Consider the following 21,838-nt stretch of genomic DNA (forward strand, 5'->3'; position numbering starts at 1 on the left):
CCCTGAAACATGACATCTGTGACAGATGAGTGTCATGCTTGTGAACATGCATGGCTAGTGTTGTTGTGGATACGTTTAGGGTCAGGGTTAAGGTTGAAGGGAACAGGGCTGAGTGAACATAGGTCATAACATAATCAACCTCTGGGCCAACCTAGGACAGTGCAGTGTGTACTGTATCTGGTTGGGGCTGCTTAATAAGCCCCCCTCCCGACCCCGATTTTTTTCCCAGTGATCCCTGGCACAGGCTGCCTCAGCACAATGGGTGCTGGCAAGCTGTGGATTCTTGTTGGCAAATCCCCCTGGTATTGTGGGCCTATTGTTTGGAGGCTTTAGCTTGTGTTGTGCCCATTGAACGCCACCTGCCTGCCCGCTGCACCCTCTCACCCCAATCAAACCACCAGTGTGATAATATTGTGGCTCTTCCTGAAACTTCTCTGTGGTCTAGAATAAACACAACACTGCAGCTGATGTCTGTAACTGCTGTGGCGCGTGCATACACGTACATAGACACGTGCATGTGAGGTGCATGGCCCTTGTAGATGGCTGCACTGTATTAACCTAGCCCTACAAGCAGAACCCAATGGTACTGAAGTTTCTGACATTTCTGAGACCCAGACCATGGGGTCCTATCCACCTCCACCCTGCCACCGGGTACGCACACATAATAATAATAAACGTAAATAGCTTCGGATACGTCCTTCTGCGCTCTTTGACGGCTTTTGTTCGTTTGAGGGCTTCTGAATTTGTGAACTATAAGTACCTATAAATACCGTTGCGAATATCAATATGGTTGAGATTTATATATGAAGTAGGCCTACAATGAAACGCATTGACAGTAGAATGATTGTCATTCAAATGAGGGTGTCGACAGCTGATGCTGTTTGCTTTGCTTTCATGTTTAATACGTGCAGTATTATGCTGTGCTTTAGAGTTCATGGTGCCAGATTTCGGAACAGAAATAATTGGTTGTTGGCAGTTACTGAAAAATAGTGGTGAAAATGTAATCACATTTAGTTTTAGTCATGCATGGGCAACTGGAGGCCCGGGGGCCACATGCAGCCCCCACCTTCACCTAATGCGGCCCTCAGGTTAATATCAGAAATCTGATATATGAATTGATTTCAGCTGATACAATTCCAAACATGCAAACATGACCCGCTTTAATTACTTCAGTCTATATTAGTAGCTTAATGTTATTGTCTTTTTTTTGTATTTGTATTTAGTTCATATAGTTAACATAACTATAAATGCATTGAAATTAAATACAAAGGTTACCTTTCAGGATTCCAATTAAAAAATAGCAAAAAGAATATTCAGGATTTCAATTCAAACATAGCAAAGCATAGCATCACTACAAGCTCAAAACGCGTCGCACAACAGTATGCAATGTGGCCCTCTGGAGTGAGTGTGGAAATGTCATTGCGAGTGTCAGGCTATAATATAGCACAACATACTCACAAAAGCCCAGATATGCATATTGTCAACAATGCCTACACATCACGATGGTATTTAAATACTGTACTTAAGTACAATGTTTAGATATTTTTGCTTAACTGGAGTATTTCCAATTCTCTGTACTTACTTACTTCCACTTTCAGAGGCAAATATTCTACTTTTACTACACTCCCATTTGCCTAGTTACTTTGTAGGTTTAGATTATTATTACAAAACATACATGTACCACCTCAGACCTACATTTCGGCCATTTGAAAATAGCCGATACAAGCTCACAATGCGATGAATGCGTCGTGATGCGACGCATTGTGAGCTTGCAGATCGACAATTTTCAAACAAGTTTTATACATTTGAAAACTTAAAATGGGACATTCTGCATAATGAGTACTTTTACTTTTGGTACTTTAAGTACATTTTGATGCCAATACTGTTTACTCAAGTACATTTTGAATTCCGGACTTTTACTTTGACTTGTAACAGAGTATTTCTGCATTGCAGTATTGATACTTTTACTTAAAGTATATGTGAGTATCAGAGATACACACATTCAGACAAACCTCCAGACATAGTGAAGGTGGTTCTAGACCTGCTGGACCGATCAGAGTCACACCTTAAAAAGGTCTTCATGTTGCAATAGATTTGGCAAATACATCAGACACCATTTTTCATAGTTGGAGAGGCAGAAACAGACCCACTCAGCATGCAGTATATATGGGTTGCATTTTTATTTGATAATACGACCCAAGCTAGGGAGAAGGGAGCGGAGGGGTGAGGTTAGAACAGAACCAGGCAGTGGTGTTTATCTAAAAGGTGGATAGGTAGGACGCTTTAGGAGTCATTTAAAAACCCATGGACAATTCGGAAAGACCCAATGGCAGGATGGAGGGCCCCCCAATCGCCGTGGCGACGATACTCTCCCTTCTCCAGCAGGTACTGGCGCCCCCTGTAGTTTGGATGTTCATAGAAGACCCAGGCACCATCCTTCACGTGGGCGGAGCAGATGTCCCGGTGGTGCCACTGCTCTGTCTGGATGGGCATGTCCTCGCTGAACTCAACCATTTGACCGCTGAAATCTGGACGCTCGTACACACGGATCCTGTGCGCGCTGGAATTCACCTTGGGAGACACAGAGTGGTCGCGCCAGACTGTTAGTCAGAGTTTCATTGCAATAGAAATATAAGTGGCGCTATGGACGGTAATGTCATTTGGTTCACACCACCTTGGCCTGCATGGTTGGATGTAAAGGCCTAAACCACACGAATAATGAAACGAGTCGCAACTCCTTGCAACAAGTTTTAAGGCCAGTCCACACCAATGCAACTCCTGGCAACAAGTTTTAAGGCCAGTCCACACCAATGTTTCAAGTATTTGCAAATAGTTTCAACTTCAAGTAGTTGCATGTTGCAAGGAGTTGCATTGGTGTGTCCTGGCCTTAAGGAGAAAAGGAAAGGTACTATGTTCACCCAGGGTAACTGGACTAAGCTCAAGAACTTGTTTACAGCCAGGCCCTGCTCAAAGAACATTTCATGGTAGGGGTTCAATGCCTTGTCCAAGGGCACTTCAGCGGTGGTAATTTTAACGTGCCGGTCCAGGGATACGAACTAGCGACCTTCCGTTATCAAGACTGCTCCGCAAACCGTTCGGCCACCGAAGCACGGCATAAAGCCTAAGGAGACTGGAGAAGTCTCTGATGACTGAAGATCTGATGACTGGAGAAGTCAAGACATTAAATTATTGGCTCAGGAATGCGACAAAACCTAAAATGATCTTCATGAATTCAAGCCTTCATGGAGTGTGTAATAGATAGAAAACTCCTTTCGAGACTCTTTAGCCTTGTTCTTTAACACTTACGTGTCTGACAAGACGGCAGGAACGGATAGTGTCGTTAAATCCGTTCCAACGCTGGAAGTCAGCATACTCCCCTCTCATCAGGACATACTGGGACCCCATGTAGTTGGCTCTCTCATAGATCACCCAGGCCCCGCTCTCCACACGGATGGAGTTGCAGTGAGCAAAGTGGGAGCTGAGCTCGATGCAGTCATTGTTGCACTCATAGAGCCGGCCTTGGAAGTTCCTGTCTTCATAAAAGAAGATCTGGCATGGAAGATATTGCAGTATTAGTTGTTGAACAGTAGGTATAGCCCATGACAGATTTGAGTATCGATACATTATAGTGAATGACGTAATACAATTAGTGTAATTATAGTTGTGCAATTTATTTAAGGTTTTCCAATCCAATCCACTTTATTTATAAAGCACATTTTATACAACAGAGTTGAAACAAAGTGCTGTACACAAAGAAATACTAAAATATCAAAGACAAAACAACAATACATAAACAGGGCAACATACTCTTTTTTTATTTTATTTTTTACAATTGACTTTTTATTGAATTTTAATCAGACAAACATGAAAACGAAACGACTGACAGTTGACAATACAGACAAAACAAAACAAGACAATATACATACAATACACACAAGGGGGGAAATCTGCCTCTCTTCTCTATTGATGATCACAAATACAAGTATCTCAAACAGGTGTAACTGCTTCTGCAGGTAGGGCAACATACTCTTAATCAGTATGTTCAAATGCCAAGGAGTACAGGTGAGTTTTCAGACGTGATTTAAACACAGGCAAGGTTTGAGAAGCTCTGACATGAGGTGGAAGTTCATTCCACAGTGTGGGTGCGGAAAATGACCTATCCCCCTGGGATTTCGGGATTTAGGGATCTTGAGAAGTGACTGGTCAGTCGACCTCAGGGCCCTTGTCGATACTTTGGGAGCTCGGAGCATATATCGGAGCAAGTTCCGATATATAGATTGGTGACAACCCATTTACAGACTTAAAAACAAATCTTAAACTGGATCCTGTAACCCTGTAACTCACAAGGAGCCAGTGTAGGGAGGCAAGAATCGGGGAGATGTTCTTTTTTAATAAATTGCATATCACACCAGATTGTAGACAATAATAATTACTACTAAGTACTACTAACTACTTCTACAACAAACAGTAACAATTAAGAAAAGACAATTCTATACATTGCCAAGTGTATAATAAAGAATAATTTGATGACATGAATAATAACATAAACCTACAATAAAATAAGATAGATAAAGCTTATCAAAAGTAATTTAACAACCTAAACCCAAAATACTTTGTTGACAGTTCCCCATTTGTCTATATACTTGGACCCTCTCTATTTTTCTGATGCCCCAAATAATGAAACTAAGGTTAATGAGGTTAAAAGAAGCAAAGAATATAGTTAGTATATAAAGATGTGAATATTTGTTTGGGGTCTATACTCTTTGAATCCACTCTAACTACAAAATCTACAAAAATAAAAATTCTAACTAAATACATACTAAATCTTTTTTCTTTTTCTTTTCTTTTTTCCCCCCTTTTTGGACCTTGCAGCAAATTGTTTTGTGCAAGAAGTAATTACTTACCTTCCCAATGCGCTCCATTGTTTTCCACTTTTATTTGCTCGTCCTCACTCGGTACAATTAAGCCTCCTGGCACAAACACGGCACACTGACACCACGCCATGGTTGAGATTTATATATGAAGTAGGCCTACAATGAAACGCATTGACAGTAGAATGATTGTCATTCAAATGAGGGTGTCGACAGCTGATGCTGTTTGCTTTGCTTTCATGTTTAATACGTGCAGTATTATGCTGTGCTTTAGAGTTCATGGTGCCAGATTTCGGAACAGAAATAATTGGTTGTTGGCAGTTACTGAAAAATAGTGGTGAAAATGTAATCACATTTAGTTTTAGTCATGCATGGGCAACTGGAGGCCCGGGGGCCACATGCAGCCCCCACCTTCACCTAATGCGGCCCTCAGGTTAATATCAGAAATCTGATATATGAATTGATTTCAGCTGATACAATTCCAAACATGCAAACATGACCCGCTTTAATTACTTCAGTCTATATTAGTAGCTTAATGTTATTGTCTTTTTTTTGTATTTGTATTTAGTTCATATAGTTAACATAACTATAAATGCATTGAAATTAAATACAAAGGTTACCTTTCAGGATTCCAATTAAAAAATAGCAAAGCATAGCATCACTACAAGCTCAAAACGCGTCGCACAACAGTATGCAATGTGGCCCTCTGGAGTGAGTGTGGAAATGTAGTGGCTCTCCATCTTCAAAGCCCACCACCCCTGTTTTACAACGTCCATCATGACTCTTAGCGATGCAAACCCTGCTTGTACAGTGTTTCTCAATTGTGCAAGTAAGTCCTTGGAGCTGAAAAAACAAGTGTGCAATATGTTCTTTCTTCTCCTTGATTCTCGCCATGATGCCTTGACGTCCAGCACCTGGCCTCAATACAGGCATAAGATGTGCACACATTTATCTGTGAACCTTTGACCTTTTGAAGTATGACGTTGACCTGACAAGTTAATTTTGTCTTAGGGGCAGCCTAGGACAGACAGGACCCATTACAATACCCTGCCAAACATTACTGCATGCCGGGTGGGTAACGCTTTTGTAATGCAGATCATAATGAAATAATTTTAGATCAGAGGAGGAAGATTTATTGTCACACACTGCAGCTTTTATTGCCTGGACAATTCAACAATGACATTGCATATTCTGCCCATGGATATGACATGATTAGTACACCATGACCCTTCGCATGGAACCTACGCTTGCCTGCACGGTCCCCCACTCAGCGTAACATTTGTACTCGCCCCTCTCCACCAGGTACTGTTTCCCACTGTAGTCGGGGTGCTCGTAGAAAACCCAAGCCCCTTCGAACACCATGCATGAGTGGACTTCTCGGTTGTGCCAGCGCTCGTGGAAGGCCGGCATGTCATCAGTCAGCTCCATGGACTGGCCTTCGAAGTTAACCATCTCGAACACTTTCAGTCTCCAGGAATTCCCCACCTGTTCCCGGCCGGGACAAATCGCTAAACTAGTTAAAGTTGCACAAACATCAGGACAAATTATGCAATGTGTTGTTGGGAAAACAATGGAGGAACGTCATGACCAACCCTACTTCATTGACCAGGGTCTGCCACGGGTCTGTGCTTGGCCCCCTCATTTTTTCCTCTGTATCAAATCTACAGACTCCAAAATGTAGAATCTTGCTATTTTCACAGAATCTTCTAACAATACTTATGACATGTCCGGAATAGGGATGGTAGGATTTGTGTGGATGAAACTGGAACAAGCATTTGTGTATTTTAATGAGCCTCAAAATATAAACTTTTGTGAGAAATGTATCTAAGAACTCTCAGGGCTTCAGGGCCTACAGTATTTCACTTACATTTATGATTATGCGGCAGGACCTGATTGTGTCACTAAAGCCCAACCAGTGCTGGTAGTTGGGATAGTCTCCTGGCATTATCACATACTGGTATCCCCCGAAGTTGGGCCTTTCGTATATGACCCAGCACCCACCCTCCACTTGGATGGAGTTGCAGCGGCTCAGATAGGTTTCCAGGTCACGACAGTCACCATTACACTCATGGCGCTGTCCTTGGTAGTTCCTGTCATTGAAGAAGATGATCTGGAAAGAATCAAGTTCCATCAAATATACAGTACGACTACTCTATTCTACTGCCTGCTTTGTTCACTTGTGATTTATTGGATTGAACAAATTCTTTCCAGTATTGAGATGCTTTGTCTTGTCTACTTGTAGCAGAACTGATTAATGGCTATACACAAAACAAGTATTTTACAATAAATCATTTGTGTGCATTAATTTGCATTTGACAATATATTCACAGTATATTCAAAACGTCCAGTAATTTGCAGATTAGATGCAGTATGTGTTGAAACATCAGACATGTACATGAAGTGAATCTTACCTTCGCCATGGTTTATAAGAGTAGGTCTCACACGTGACGATACATTTATTACATTCAAGTAGGCTCCAGCAATATTCTCTTTATACAGGACAAGAACAATAACACCAAGCACATGGTTCACGTCCAGTTGAATTGGATAATTCAATCCGTGATTCAAATATTTATCCAGGCTTATCACATTGTTCTGAATCAGTGGAGCCACCAACTCTAGACAATGCAAACGGAAAAAAAGTGCAGAGCATCCCAGAGCTACTGGATGCTGGAGAGCGTGCTGGCAAACACAGGGGAGCAGGAGGACATTTTGGTTTGATATCAAATGCTTTTTGGCTGAGTAAAAACCCTTTAAAGAGTCAAATATAAGCTTGAATCCTATAGCATCCCTGTTCTATCTATGGCTAACATTTAGCAAAAATAGAAGATCTGTCGCGTTGATTGATTGATTGATTGATTGATTGATTGATTGAAGAATATATTAACAGATTGGAGAATTAAAGTACATTTCAAGCACAACTCAATACAAAACTGTTAAAACAAAAAAAGTGTTTAAACTAAAGTATGACAACCAGCAGCATGCATTTCTATGGAACCAGAACTCACAATAATTATGCCAGAATGTAGACTATGCATTAAAACGCTTCATGGCACTGGCACATTTCTGACCAGGGGCGGGAACCCTTTTTGGTGTTTTAAGCATTATGTTATGCTTTAGCTATTGAAAAATAGCAGATCTACAAACTCGTACGAATATATATTCTTTCAGAGCAAACGTTTCAACTCAAATCTTTGCTTCTGTGGGGGGGGGTTTCAGAAAACTGTCAGGATTTAGAAGACATTGTAGATTCGTTCCCGCAGGTCTAAATGGGTAAACTGGAACCGTAAAGGGAAGGCATTCCCAAAGCAATCTGTTCTTGAGTGTATTTTAGATTCAAGCGCTTGCTGCATTTCACTAGAGTGCATGTAAGTGCATTGCAAGGGGATTTGAAGGAGCCTTCATTGCATATCTGATAAAATAAAAAAAACAGTATAATTATGTCATTTGAAGGTGGTATTCCTAAGGGTGCAAACCTTGCCCAGACACTCTTCTTCTATACGTCTCTAGTTGTGACCTTGACCTTTTTGACACAAAAGTTGATTTCATCCACCGATCAGTTCTTGATTTCTTCCTGATCCGCGGAGTGTATATGTAAGTCTCTAAATGTTCTGATGAATTGAAAAAGGTGGACCCTGTTGTAAACAAGTGCAATGCTTTATCAGTGTGTTATATGACAAGGATACATGTGTGTATATAATTAAACTAATGAATTATTCATTATAATTCAATAATTAAAAATACATACATTTAGTAGTATATACATACCTATATACACACAGGCGTGTATATTTATTTTTATGTTACATATGGAACTATGTTTTGACAGGCTTGTTGACTTGGGAGCTTACAAAGGAAGTTCATTCACGTCACCAAATTCCACGACTTCATTCATGACTCCGTTACCAAGAGGAAATAGGTGTTCCTCTCAACAATGAAGAGGCTTGTGAGAGAATAGAAACATTAAACAAGGTATCTGCAACATGCAGGAGCAGCAGGACTCAAGTATGCAACTTGCACTATAAACTGCGGGAACCCCTTTTGGTGTTAGCATTATGTTATGCTTTAGCTATTGAAAAATAGCAGATCTACAAGCTCATAGCGTGCCACTCGGTGGCGCGCTATGAGCTTGTAGATCTGCTATTTTTGAAAAACGACTGACATAGAAACATAGCTTTTTCAGAAAACTGTCAGGATGTAGAAGACATTTTTAGAATCTGATCTCAGGTTGTGCTGGATTTCAACACAAGACCTTTTTTTTCATGCACGTGTATGCATTTGCTTATACAACTGTTTTCTGTGCCCACAGCAGATTAATCTGACGTGTATTGTATTTTGTAATGTAATGCACCAGAGAATTTTAATAGCTTGAGAATATTCTTCTTCTCGATCTGCCTTTGAACGATACACAATAGCGAATGTAGAATAACCACAGCTGCACACAATGGTCAATAACAAACCAGTCATGTGTCATTATACGAGGCCCTCCATATTATACTGTCCAGTCAGGAACTTTACACAATAGGAATAGAGATTCTGTGGCTGTATAAAAGTACCCCGTACAGTGCATTGGTTCTACAATTACTGTCCAATATCATACATCCATCCACAGACGAGCAACTCATCCTCATCATCATCATGACCATGGGAAAGGTGAGGTGTAGCCAATGAAGAATTCAAATTAAATAGAGCTAGACCGATTTCTAGGTTCGATTTGACATTTTTTTTATGACATATCTGTAGTAATATGCAGCCAATATGCAAACAATACAAATAGCTCACAGTGAGCTTGGTGGTTGGCTATGTTTTAAAGTGTTTAAATAAGAAATAATGTTCAGTTTATGTGTGTATAGTGTACCGTATTTTATATTACCTTGTTTGCTTCTACATAGTAGAGCTGTAAATGAATGTTTTTCATATATTGAAGTTTAATACTTAAGTCTAAAAATGCATCCATCAAAACTATTTGTATGAGTTTGATTACTTTTAATTTAAATGTTCTCAATTGAAGCTTTAATCAATCCAAATTGTTCCACTTTTTGGCGAAAATGTCGGTCAAAACGTCCGGAATCGGCCCAGGCCGTAGCGTAACGGTCTGGGCACCGGACTGGTGATCCAGTCGCGGTGTGCCGCGGGTTCGACTCCCGGACCCGACACGGCCTTTACCGCATGTCATCCCCCCATCTCTCTCCCGTTTCCTGTCAGCCTACTTTCTATCCCTTAAAAAATCAATAAAGGCGTAAGCCGCAAAAAAATATCTTAAAAAAAAAAAAAAACGTCCGGAATCGGTGGTCTAGAGCAGGGGTTCTCAAAGTGGGGTCCAGTGAATCTTCAAGGGTTCCTTGCGAGGGGTTCTAAATGGACCCTTACAAGTCTGTCTGCTCTAAAATGAAACATGCATGCATATGCATATATTCTTTCTTTTCATCTTGTTTTCTTCCAACAGATAATCTTCTATGAGGACAGGAACTTCCAGGGTCGTTCCTATGAGACCACCAGCGACTGCCCCGAGCTGACCTCCTTCCTGACCAGATGCAAGTCCTGCAGGGTGGAGAGCGGATGCTTCATGGTGTACGATCGCTCCAACTTCCTGGGGAACCAGTTCTTTGCCAGGAGGGGCGAGTACTCCGATTACCAGCGCATGGGCATGACTGAGTGCATCAGGTCTTGCCGCACCATCCCCATGGTAAACCTTGCAAACCTTCCAGTCCAATCATGTCTGGTAGCATGGCTTTATTCAGGATTCAGCAGGGACGTGTTAGAGAGGCTGGGGCTGAAATCCCGTAAGAGGGCACTTTTGGACAAAAATAGCGAAAATAGCAGATCTACAAGCTCTCAATGTATCGCGCTGCGACGCATTGAGAGCTTGTAGATCAGCTATTTCCAGGGCGCAACCCAGCACTCTTTATCTACTGCAGAGTACGACATGGATTTCGATACAAATTTGTTCAACGCAAAATGGTGCGTTCCATGTTCAGGAGACTTCGGAAAAAAGCAATTCTCCTGAATGCTGCCTTCTGGTATATGGCATGGAAAGGAGTGGCATTTGCATTTCTTCCACCATTGTAAATGCTGCATTCGTTACAGACGGGTGAAAGGGCAGGGGCTGAAGCCCCCTTTGATGTCTATGTGTGCATGTCCTTGTGATTCAGCACATTTTATACACTCCACACACCAATGTCCGACGCTCCCGCATGCAGAAAACCAACATGCCCCTATGTACAGCAAACCAATTCCAATACAAAGTGGGGTTCTGGGAGTGACGGGAGTGTTTGAATGGGAAAGTGAAAAGGTTTGAAAACCCTCCTCTACACAGCACGCACGTGGTCTAACTTCAGGAGTATAGCCTATAGAATTGACCGTGTTATGATAATTAACCAATTGAGCCTTATACCGTCCCTCTGGGGTGAACATTGGGTAAAGATAGTCAATCTACAAGCTCACAGTGCGTAGTGATTCGTGAACTTATGCAGATCGGCAATATCTGGCAAAGATATTTAGTGTAGATCAAAAACAGAAAAAAGTGCCCTCTTACGGGATTTCAGCCCCTGCCCCTCTTACACTCTCTGCACGTCCCTGCCGGCTGCATAAATGTGTATAGGGTTTAAGTGGTTTTATTGTAAAAATGTGATGCCTGTTGTTTCCCTCTGCAGCACAGGGGCCAGTTCAGGGTCAGGCTGTACGAGAGAGAGAACTTCGGAGGCCAGATGCATGAGGTGAACGAGGACTGCGACAACATGATGGAGCGCTACCGCATGTCTGACTGCCAGTCCTGCAACGTGATGGAAGGCCACTGGCTGCTGTACGAGCAGCCCAGCTACAGAGGCAGGGTCATGTACCTGAAGCCCGGAGAGTACAGGAGCATGAGGGAGATGGTGGGACAGGCCGCCCAGATGAGGTTCACCTCCATCCGACGCATCATGGATACCTGTTAGTTCGCCCGTTGACTGTGAACGATAGCTTTTTTTAAATAAAGGCTTGTGAACCTGTATGTGAGAATTCCGTTGATATCATTTTGTTGGCAAGGAGAACAATTGCTCGAAAATTCAATTCAATTCAATCTTTATTTCAGACTCAGGGTCCATATCACATACAAAATGACAATACACACAATAAATAAGGAAGGAAAAGGAAAAAAAGAACGATATATGAAAACCATAAAGAAAATGCTCACAGTGTAGAGGCTGTTACGCCAATGTCTCCAAATCATGGAAGACGGTTGGTTAACATCATAATGACAGAGTTGTCAGACTCTTCTAACCGACACATGAATGTATACATTAAGTTTCTTTGAGGGGCTTGACAGGTAGGCACCTTTAAGTTAACAAACAGCTGGATGTGCCATCTTGGTACCCTCAAAAGCAACTGTAATGCATCATTATATGCAACTTTTAATTAGTGCCCTAACTTCTTTAGGACACTTGTGGAAATGAAAAGCCCTATGAATGGAATACAAATATGGTGCATATTGCATAATCATATTCCTTTACTCAACATAGCCTATAGTTTCTAGTTTGTCCCTAATGGCTTTCATTGTACCATCTGTTTGTTCACACGCACGCACGCACGCACGCACGCACGCACGCACGCACGCACGCACGCACGCACATACAGTTTTACTTTTATTGTTATGAATAGGCCTATATTTTATCTATCTTTTTACATATTTGTTAAAATAGTGTTTTATTCATTAAAAATTATAATGCAGATATACAATATATTCTACAATTACAATCGGAGTAAATGGCATGGAGGTCAACCAACTACATGGGAAGTGGACAGTGGTCAAGTAAGTAGATGCCAAGAATTCTGTCAACTGCTACAAAGTGGGATAGCAGGTAAATATCTTAACATAGTTTATCAGGAAAACTAAAAAACTGATCCAAAACAAAACTGTATGATATTCTTTAATAATTTCACAAAAATCATTTTTAATAATGTATGACTATTTAACTTAAAATAACACTGTATGCATAAGAGGATTACATAGAATTAAATGGGATTAAACCTGAGTCACAAAACCATGTGATTTAGGCCTAAGAATTGCCTATTTTGGCCTATCTCACACTCCATTCACTCCTATCCCACAGGCCATTTTACTAAAAGGGATCAACATGATAATTTTCAATTAGGACTTTGATGATTTTACCAGAGGTGCATGGGCAGTGTCATGAAGAGCTGACTTAGGCCAAAAAATATTAGTCTTTTAAAAAAATGACTTGGATACATTTTTTGATACATAGCAATATCATACATATGTTCACATATATTATATGAACAAACTGTCAAAATAAGTAGCCTATAGTGAGTTCTTCTAACCCTAACTTGTACAAACCCCTTACAAACTAGTTGTAGGGGTTTGATAGAGCATACCCTCTTCCTAATCTGAAACCTAATCCAAGTATATATGTGCTATTATCATTAACCGCATTGAACCCTTGCGTCCCTAATCCTTATTCTTGGTCGAAGAGATTGGTATCTTCTGAAAGTGACTTCCACAAACATAATGCATGGAGAGGCTGCTGAACACACCATGCTGGTGAGGTGAGGGAGAAACCCCACTACATATGGATGATATGGAGGACTTCTTTTATTTTTTTATTTAGCGAATGCAAATAAATCCTTAAGCCAAGCGGTTGCCTCCTGGTCTGCTGTATGGAGGGTGATTAATCCTCCTTCCAGTCTTTGGAGAGGACACACTTCTATGATGTGCTCCATAGTTTGCTCCTCACCACACGCACACAGTGGGCTTGGGCTACTGCCCCATTTGTGAAGGCTGGCCAAGCAGGGGCCATGTCCAGTTCTGAATCTATTGAGCGTAGACCACTGTCTCCTTGGGAGGGTGGTGCCAGGGACCTGTTGTTTGGGGTCTGACACCAGGTGTTTGTTTGGGACCTCATTGGACTCCCATTCCCTTTTCCAAGCTGATTTGATGGTGAAGTCAGCTGATGGGGGGTTCCTCCATCAGCTGACTGGAGGACTAGAATGTCACAACATTCCACTTCTAGCTGACCCTATCACAATGGCAGAAGTCCACCATGATTGACCACCAGCAAAAGGCAGGGAAAGGAGCAGGCAGGTGTGATCAAACTTCTGTCCAGCAGAATGTACACTCATTAAACTCCATATTTGTAATTGTAACTGGCTATCCAATGAGCTTGGCCCCAAGAAAGGTTACCAACTTGATTGCGACAATTCCTGGGGGGTACGTGAGAGCAATAATGCAGCAAAGTTATATGACTATATGCTTAATAACAGACTCATTCTGTCCTGTTATAAGACATTCTGAGAGCAGACAGGAGCTCAACCTAGAAGAAGCTGCATTATTGCCATTTAGGCTTATAATTGCATGGACATTGTGTCAGAAAGAAGCTAACTGAAACATGCCTGAAACAAAGCACTCAACTGATTATCCAGCTGTCCACCAAAACTGAACTGATGACTCCATTTTGTGTAAAACGGATACAGCAGCATCAACTGGTATATGTTCTTCAATTACTAAAGAAGGAGAAACAAGTCATCTATTCTCATTTAATAATGGAGAAACAAGATCATATTGAGAGACTTGCGGTGCTTGACTCATAAACTCCAATCCAAACAGAGCCAGGGAACAAGATATAAGACCTACCAAGCCATCAACCCAGAATTATCTGTTCATCCACTCTATACCATACACATATACATATACATATTCATATACATATACATATACATATACATATACATATACATATACATATACATATACATATACATATACATATACATATAACCTTTACATGGTTTCGGTTGTCCTCTCATAATATGAGCAGTATTTTGGCAAAGGTTACAGTGTGCAGTTTCATAATATGTAAAGAACTGAAAAATGACCATGGCCCCCTTGTATATCAAACTACTGTCCCCGGTCACATATATAGGCCTGTGGAAATGGGGAGGTGGAGTCGCATACCGCCTGGGCAGCCTATTTGTCAATGTGAGACTGCATGGTCTGGTATACAACTAAACAAACAGCACATACTGGCGGGTCCCCTCACACAAGACATCAGAGGGAAATATGGACATGAGTTTACTGATCTGAGCTTTGTGGGCTAACAGAGGAACTTGGGGGACGTGTTATATGCCTGCCTATCACTTTTGAAGCAACAGAAAACTCCTGTTGTCTGAGTCAAGGGATTCTGTGTTGTGTATTGTATAGTTTAATTTATTGTACATTTTAATGCTTTTATTCATGGGCCTTTTCGGTGATTGTTTGGACCCAATGTATTTTGTCAATAAAGTAACTAACTTACTAACTAACTAACTAGAGGGGAAGAAGCAGGGGACCTGGTAAGTGGCTAAAGCTGACTGTTCTTTTTATTGTATTGGTCTTTTTTTTACCATTTCATTTTTTACCCTTTTGTCCAGGATATTTTTCTTAGAACAAACAAATATGTAAAACTCTGTATGGGTGTGCTGACACGAATGACAATTTAAATTATTACACTCATCTATCTGTGTATTGTGCACTTTGAATGGTTTGAGCTTTGCATGTAGTCTTACAGTTAGTTGTTGTTGTCCTATGTCTTCTTTGTCTTGTTCTATGGTCCGTCCGTCCGTCCGTCCGTCCGTCCGTCCGTCCGTCTGTCTGTCGTATGAATCGCTGCAATACCACTGGGTGACCTAAAGTGGCGCTGTTGAGCAGCCTAAAGGGCCATTCAAACTGAGTACTATAACTATAACTGCAGCCAGCCAGCTGTGTCGTTGAGCAGCTGCCTGCACCGCTCTGTTCATACGGGTGTGATTTTTCTCTTTCTTCGGACTGCGCCCCGGCCAGTGTAATAACTGGATGGGGGGTGCACTACAAATACCAAACCTGTGCAGCGTGCAGCATACAGTAAATGGCCCTATCCTTGAGGTATCTTATTCTTAGAGCCATGCAACAATTTATTTATTTATTATTACTTGCGCACTTAAGCAGAGCACACAGGCTCTGCAATCAGCTGGGTATGAATGTACGTATGTATACATCACCATCAACAGCCAATTTAGGGACCACCATTCTTGGTGACAAAACTACGGTACGTTTCAAGGTTGGTATAAGGTCAATAAGGGGTCTATAGGATTAACAGCTCTAGGACTCTAGGAGTTGTGAGCATACCTCATGGCACGCTCTGCTTGCGCACAAGTAGGCCATACATGGACTACTTGAGTTCAAGTTGGCATCGAGAGAGAGAGAGTGCATTTCTAGTTTAGATTGTTGCTTGCTCCATATTCTAACTATTTGTGTTTATTCGTATATGAATGCCCTACAGTACTTGATCATCCTACTACAGCATCACACAAAAGCCCAAAAGATAGCAGATCCACAAGCTTCAAACACGGTGCGAATCCGTTTATCCGGGAAAGTAAGCATATATTGTCTCTTTCCACTCAACAGAGACAATATATTTATTTATAGTTTTTTTCCCTTCATTATACGTATATTATATTTGTGAGTTGAATGATATTGAAACAACCCCAAACTCCCTAGTAGTTCATTGGTTCATAGTTGCTTTGTTCACTACAAATGAAAGTACATTGTTCGGTGAAAAAAGCTGACGTGACAGCCATGATTTGAATGACAAAGCTGCAGGTCGACTGTGGGTTATAAAGGCAGGGCAGGCCGACGGCTGCGTGGTGCTACATTTGCCGACACAATGGGAAAGGTAAGGCTGGTTGTTTTTCTATGCATCTTTTGTGCCTGTCTGCGTACAGTACCTCCACAGACTGTTGAAACGAACCCAATAAACAGGGATCGTTTATCCCTTTGTCATGTGATAAAGTCTGCCTGGTCTCCTTATTTGACCTGCACATCTATTAAAAAAATACTATATTTTGACCTGTTTTCAGATCGCATTCTTCGAGGACCGCAACTTCCAGGGGCGCTCGTACGAGTGCGACGGAGACTGCGACGACCTGCACTCCCACTTCAGCCGCTGTAACTCCATCAGGGTGGACAGTAGCGGCTGGATGGTCTACGAGAGGCCTAACTACATGGGCTATCAGTACTACCTGAGCAAGGGCGAGTTCCCCGACTACCAGCGTTGGATGGGATTCAACGACTGCGTCCGTTCCTGCCGCATGATCCCCCCTGTAAGCTTCAGTCAGACTCAGGCATGCATGATCTGAGTGAGGGCTGAGGCATATCACAAACTGTGCTAGTGATCCTCTTAGAAAACCTATACTGTATATGAAGTCATCAACTGCATATGGTGATGTCAGACAATCTTGGAACAACTACACTATGATAATGTCAGCTTGTATGTTAAAGATCAGCTTACCCTGCAGGGGTGCATATACGTTGGTTAGACATATAGTACCAAACGGTCTTTACAGTCATTATTAGTCAGATACACCTGTGCCCCGGGTTAAAAATCACCCGTGCTGCGGGGTTACAAATCAGCTGTGCTGCCAGTTAAAAATCACCTGTGGCTCCCGACATGCGTGGCGGGTTAAAACTAATCCGTGCTGCGGGTTAAAAATCACCCCTGGCTTCCTGTGAGATTAGGATTTGGGGAGGGCGTCTGACTAATGGTGTGTCTGACTGTTGCTGGAATCACATCCTTGAAGTCGTGGTATTTTCTTATTGTATAACGGATTCTCAGCTGTAGGCCTTATTAGAGAATGAAAGAAAGGGAAGGAAGACCAGCTGCCTCTAGTTCTCTGGTAACACGACTCCTTGTCATTTCGTCCGCCCCACACAGCACACCGGCTCTCACAAAATGAGGATCTACGAGCGCAGCGAGTTCGGAGGTCAGATGATGGAGATGAACGACGACTGCGCCTCTGTGTCCGATCGCTTCCAGTTCAACGACATTCACTCCTGCAACGTGATGGAAGGCCACTGGATCTTCTACGAGCATCCCCAATTCAGGGGGCGCCAGTTCCTGATGCGCCCAGGCGAGTACAGGAGGTTTAACGAGTGGGGGAGCATGAGCGCCAGGGTGGGCTCCATCAAGCGCATCGCCATGTGAAGAAAGGGATCCCAATGGTCTCATGTAATGTCATGTTAATAAAAAAGTGTTCAGATACCCAGTGGGCCGCCTTTTGCTTTTCCTTTCCATGTATTGTAATTCATTTTAATTATAGTTATTCTATTTATAGTGACTCATAGGAATAGACTACGTTGACAACCAGGTATGGTCTGGTGACGCCCGGAGAGACGGGTGACAGCCAGAATGTAGACGGCACCCGGGTGAGCAATATGCGTTAGCGCCCTGGCCAGCCTGTGTCCTCCGTGAGGAGGAAGCCCAAAAACCCTCGGTGAGGGTTGTTCCGGAGCAACGGATTGTGTGGCCTTGGTCTTGCCCTAATGTGACTGATCGAGGGTAGCTACTGGGACGTAAGTCGGGACTTGATCACCCCGTCTGGGTCACCTGAGTGAGGGGTATGATGTTCGAGAGACCCGAGACCCGAAACCTGAGACGCGAAACGTCCCAGGTGCAGTCATGTGATGTATTTTTAGTCAAGGCTCCTGCTTGACATGGTCAACGTTCATGAGCAGGCATCAAATGTTAAAATGATTTAGATTGCATTTATGTAATGTCCATATGCATTGTCCCGTCGAAAGAAAGAGAAAGAAAGAAAGAAAGAAAGAAAGAAAAAGGTATACCAATGTTGCAAAACTGACCCTTGGAGTTTTCACAATCAATGCTATCGTATCTTTCCCATGCTTGGCTGGGTAGGCTTAAATGTGTCATGAATGTCAGAGGAAAACAGCTTCAGCATGAGCCAAACCCAATGGAATCTACAGACACCCTGCAATCGACACACACACAATGCACTCCCTCAACCGTGATCACTTGACGCAGAAGTTTAAACAAGCATGTTTATTCATAATGGACAGAGGAAGGAGGTATATGAAGACTTCTAGTTGAAGTCGGTGATTCTCCGTATGGAGCCGACCCTTGGGCTCACGGCTCCCCAGTCACTGAACCGGCGGTACTCGCCGGCCCTCAGGTAGTAGTGTTTGCCCCTGTAGTTGGGCTGCTCGTACATCAGCCAGTGGCCGTCCACCACGCTGCAGGAGTTGATGTCGGACATGCGGAAGCGCTCCTGCACGTTGGGGCTGTCGTCGCTCACCTCTTGCATCTGGCCGCTCAGGTCTGGGCGCTCGTACAGCCTCATCTTGTAGGAGCCATGGTGCTGCAGGAGGAGAAGATGTCAAACTCACTACATGTGACTCCGAAAAGGATAGAATCCAGACAGTAGAAAATAATATACTGTAGGCTATATATCTCTGCTGTCGGGACGAAGGAAACCATATAACTTGATGTGAAAAGTGTTGAAAACCTACGGAGCCCGAGAATGGCCACGGAAGAAAATTTATTTTATCTCGCCCGGGCGAGATAATTATTATTTACCGTATTTAATTGTTTATACTGCTCTAAAGGTTAGAAATTATAATTGGTACACTGTAAAGTACTACGTGAGCAGTTGATGTTACATTTGCCAATGTGCAAGCATTCACACTTTGACAGTAGACCATAAATATTGTCAATACTGCAATGGGCTCTATGCATATTGCATACAGAATAACACTTCCTACTTCTGAGCCCCTTCCCTACTTCCTTCACAGGTGTTACCGCTCTGTTCTAGTGTACAGTGGTTCTCTTTTTAATTTCAAGGACCCCCATCACTCTGAGAGTGTACAAATGGAACCAAATTGACCCGTAAGGGCCAACATGCACAATGGACCATATGCAGACCGCGGCCATCTTACCATATAAGGTAATGGCAAGGTGCTAACAAGGTGCAACTTCCCATAGACAGCACATTCATCGAAACAGAAAAGTCTGATTATATCTGATTGTATTACACAACGTCAAACTCACCAACATTGCAGCTGTACGAAAAGCTTGAATTATTCTCTTTCTATCCTCAGCGTGTTTGTTTCATAAAAATCCACTGTAGACATGTTATGAGTTACTTTCTGTCCTCGCAGTGTTGCAGTTTGGAAGTGCTCGTTAGATATCGCTCAACTGTCCTGCGTACCACCTGTTTTGAATTTGCACATAATAAGGAGGCAGCAGGACATTGCTTTACTGAAAACGTAACTCTGGCCGCGGTCTGCAAATGGTCAATAGCAGCATCCTCGACTCTGTTTGAACAGAATGGAACAGAGCCTTAATTAGTATCATCGGTAACACCTGTGAGAAGGAAGTAGGGAAGGGACCCAAGTTCTTAGCAAAATGGCGTAGGCCTATGTTGTGCATAGAGCCTATTGAATGCACTTCAACTCAATGTTGAGAGGCCGCCTCAAAGACTTACCACTGGTATCGTACGGCAGGAGCGGATAGTAGAACCCTCAATGCCGGCATGATGGTTGTCGGGGTATTCGCCTCTCCTGAGGAAGCACTGGCTGCCTTGGTAGTTCTGCCTCTCATATACCATGAAGCAGCCGCTCTCAACCCTGATGGAGTTGCAGCGGTTGAAGAAGGTGATCAGTTCGGCACAGTCACTCATGCACTCATGCTGTGCGCCAAGGAAATTTCTGTCCTCGTAGAAGATTATCTGTGAAAGGATAATTTGCGTCAACCTTGGTTATACATTGCTGTGGTTTGATTATCATTGCGGTTTCATTCGAGAGATTGTTATAGTGTATTGATTGTTTAATTAATATAATTATAAGTGGTTCTCAACCAGTAGTCCGGGGACCACCAGTGGTCCTTGAGGGGGTTCCAGGTGGGCCCCCAGCTAAATGATGGAGAGTTGGTAAACCAAATTAACCTGTAGATACATTTAACTCTTGAGAGCGTAACCAAATGGACCCTTGGTTATACATTTTACACCCAAGAGTTAAATTATTGTTAAACATCAGCATTACATAATTGTTATGAACAACCTGTGCCTGTTATCTCTCCTATGGCACCACATCAATATAGCATGGAATTGTGGACAGAGGCTAAATCTCGTCAAATGGTGATCCGTGGCTCAAATGCAGAATAATAAATAATGGACATTGATATGAAAAAAGTAGACGACTGATTTACAGCATTTAACGATGGCAATCAAACATACCTTCCCCATTGTTACAGACAGTTGTCGCTTCCCAGGTGATGCTGGATGGATACTGGATGCATGCTCTCCATGTCTCTCTCTTTTATATAAAAAGCTGCTGTGTGATGTGATTGCGCAGCATAAAGTAGCCTATTGTCATTCAAATGGCTTCTATCAACAGATAGGGACACCAAGCAGCTATGCTTCACGGTGTGATGTGTCACTGTTTTTGTTCATCACGAGTGATCAAAACACCATACTGACCCAGGTGGTCAACGCTTACATATGCAGCATCAGCAAAACAACATGGCAGCAATGTGCGTGTTGTTTGCAATAACAAACAAAAAGCATTCCCTGGCTTGAACCCATATTCCTTTATGCACTTTTATATGTTCCTCACGTTGAGCAATTGAGCATTTATACCACTGGAACTCGGTGGGTAAAGTTGTTACGTACTAAGAGTTGTTGGTCCAGACTCCAGAGGTTTTTCATTTGTTATAGAAGATGCATTGAATAATGAAGATTGAAGATTTTATTAACAGCTTGTAGTGTACAGGTCAATGCAAAATCTGCTAAGAGGATGAATCGCACACGCAAACGCACGCACACATTGTGCGGTGCAGAGAGGGAATCAATGCCATGAAAATCCACATTTTAACAAGAGGTCAATTTGTACACACACAAGGCCACCTCTGCATGCATTATGATTCATTTGTATTGATTGTGTTACAAGGACCTTTATCAAGACCTCTTCATAATGTGGATTTGTTTTGGCAGCTAATTTTAGTTTTCGTCATAGTCTTTTGAATAGTTTTCATTTAGTTTTAGTCACATTTTAGTCACCTGGAATGTGTTAGTATTAGTCTAGTTTAGTGACTAAATGTCATGAGATTTTAGTCTAAATCTAGTAAGTGAGTAAGTAGCCTTGCCGAGCCATGGGGCCCATAGGG

At 42.3% G+C, this 21,838-nt stretch overlaps 4 protein-coding genes across 4 annotated transcripts; 2 read left to right on the forward strand and 2 right to left on the reverse strand.

Annotated features, from left to right (window-relative positions):
- Positions 1–2,283: 2,283 nt before the first annotated feature.
- On the reverse strand, positions 2,284–7,291 carry LOC310853913 (uncharacterized protein; the record flags this gene model as incomplete). The annotated part of the gene is made up of 6 exons (XM_083758385.1): positions 2,284–2,568; positions 3,307–3,549; positions 4,905–4,931; positions 6,099–6,356; positions 6,739–6,981; positions 7,283–7,291. The coding sequence occupies 6 exons, from the start codon at positions 7,289–7,291 to the stop codon at positions 2,284–2,286; spliced, it is 1,065 nt and encodes a 354-aa protein (XP_083614511.1).
- A 2,218-nt stretch (positions 7,292–9,509) lies between these two features.
- On the forward strand, positions 9,510–11,806 carry LOC310854419 (gamma-crystallin M3-like; the record flags this gene model as incomplete). The annotated part of the gene is made up of 3 exons (XM_083759056.1): positions 9,510–9,524; positions 10,318–10,557; positions 11,525–11,806. The coding sequence occupies 3 exons, from the start codon at positions 9,510–9,512 to the stop codon at positions 11,804–11,806; spliced, it is 537 nt and encodes a 178-aa protein (XP_083615182.1).
- Positions 11,807–13,377: 1,571 nt separating this feature from the next.
- Positions 13,378–17,863, forward strand: LOC310853914 (gamma-crystallin S-1-like; the record flags this gene model as incomplete). The annotated part of the gene is made up of 4 exons (XM_083758386.1): positions 13,378–13,415; positions 16,483–16,555; positions 16,740–16,982; positions 17,594–17,863. 4 exons carry the CDS (start codon positions 13,378–13,380, stop codon positions 17,861–17,863), a joined length of 624 nt encoding a protein of 207 aa, XP_083614512.1.
- Positions 17,864–18,758: 895 nt separating this feature from the next.
- Positions 18,759–20,918, reverse strand: LOC310853915 (gamma-crystallin M2-like; the record flags this gene model as incomplete). The annotated part of the gene is made up of 3 exons (XM_083758387.1): positions 18,759–19,034; positions 20,160–20,402; positions 20,910–20,918. The coding sequence occupies 3 exons, from the start codon at positions 20,916–20,918 to the stop codon at positions 18,759–18,761; spliced, it is 528 nt and encodes a 175-aa protein (XP_083614513.1).
- Between the last annotated feature and the right edge of the window lie 920 nt (positions 20,919–21,838).

The sequence above is a fragment of the Protomyctophum parallelum genome (genome assembly GCF_964188405.1).
Source record: "Protomyctophum parallelum genome assembly, chromosome: 23".
Classification (NCBI taxonomy): domain Eukaryota; kingdom Metazoa; phylum Chordata; class Actinopteri; order Myctophiformes; family Myctophidae; genus Protomyctophum; species Protomyctophum parallelum.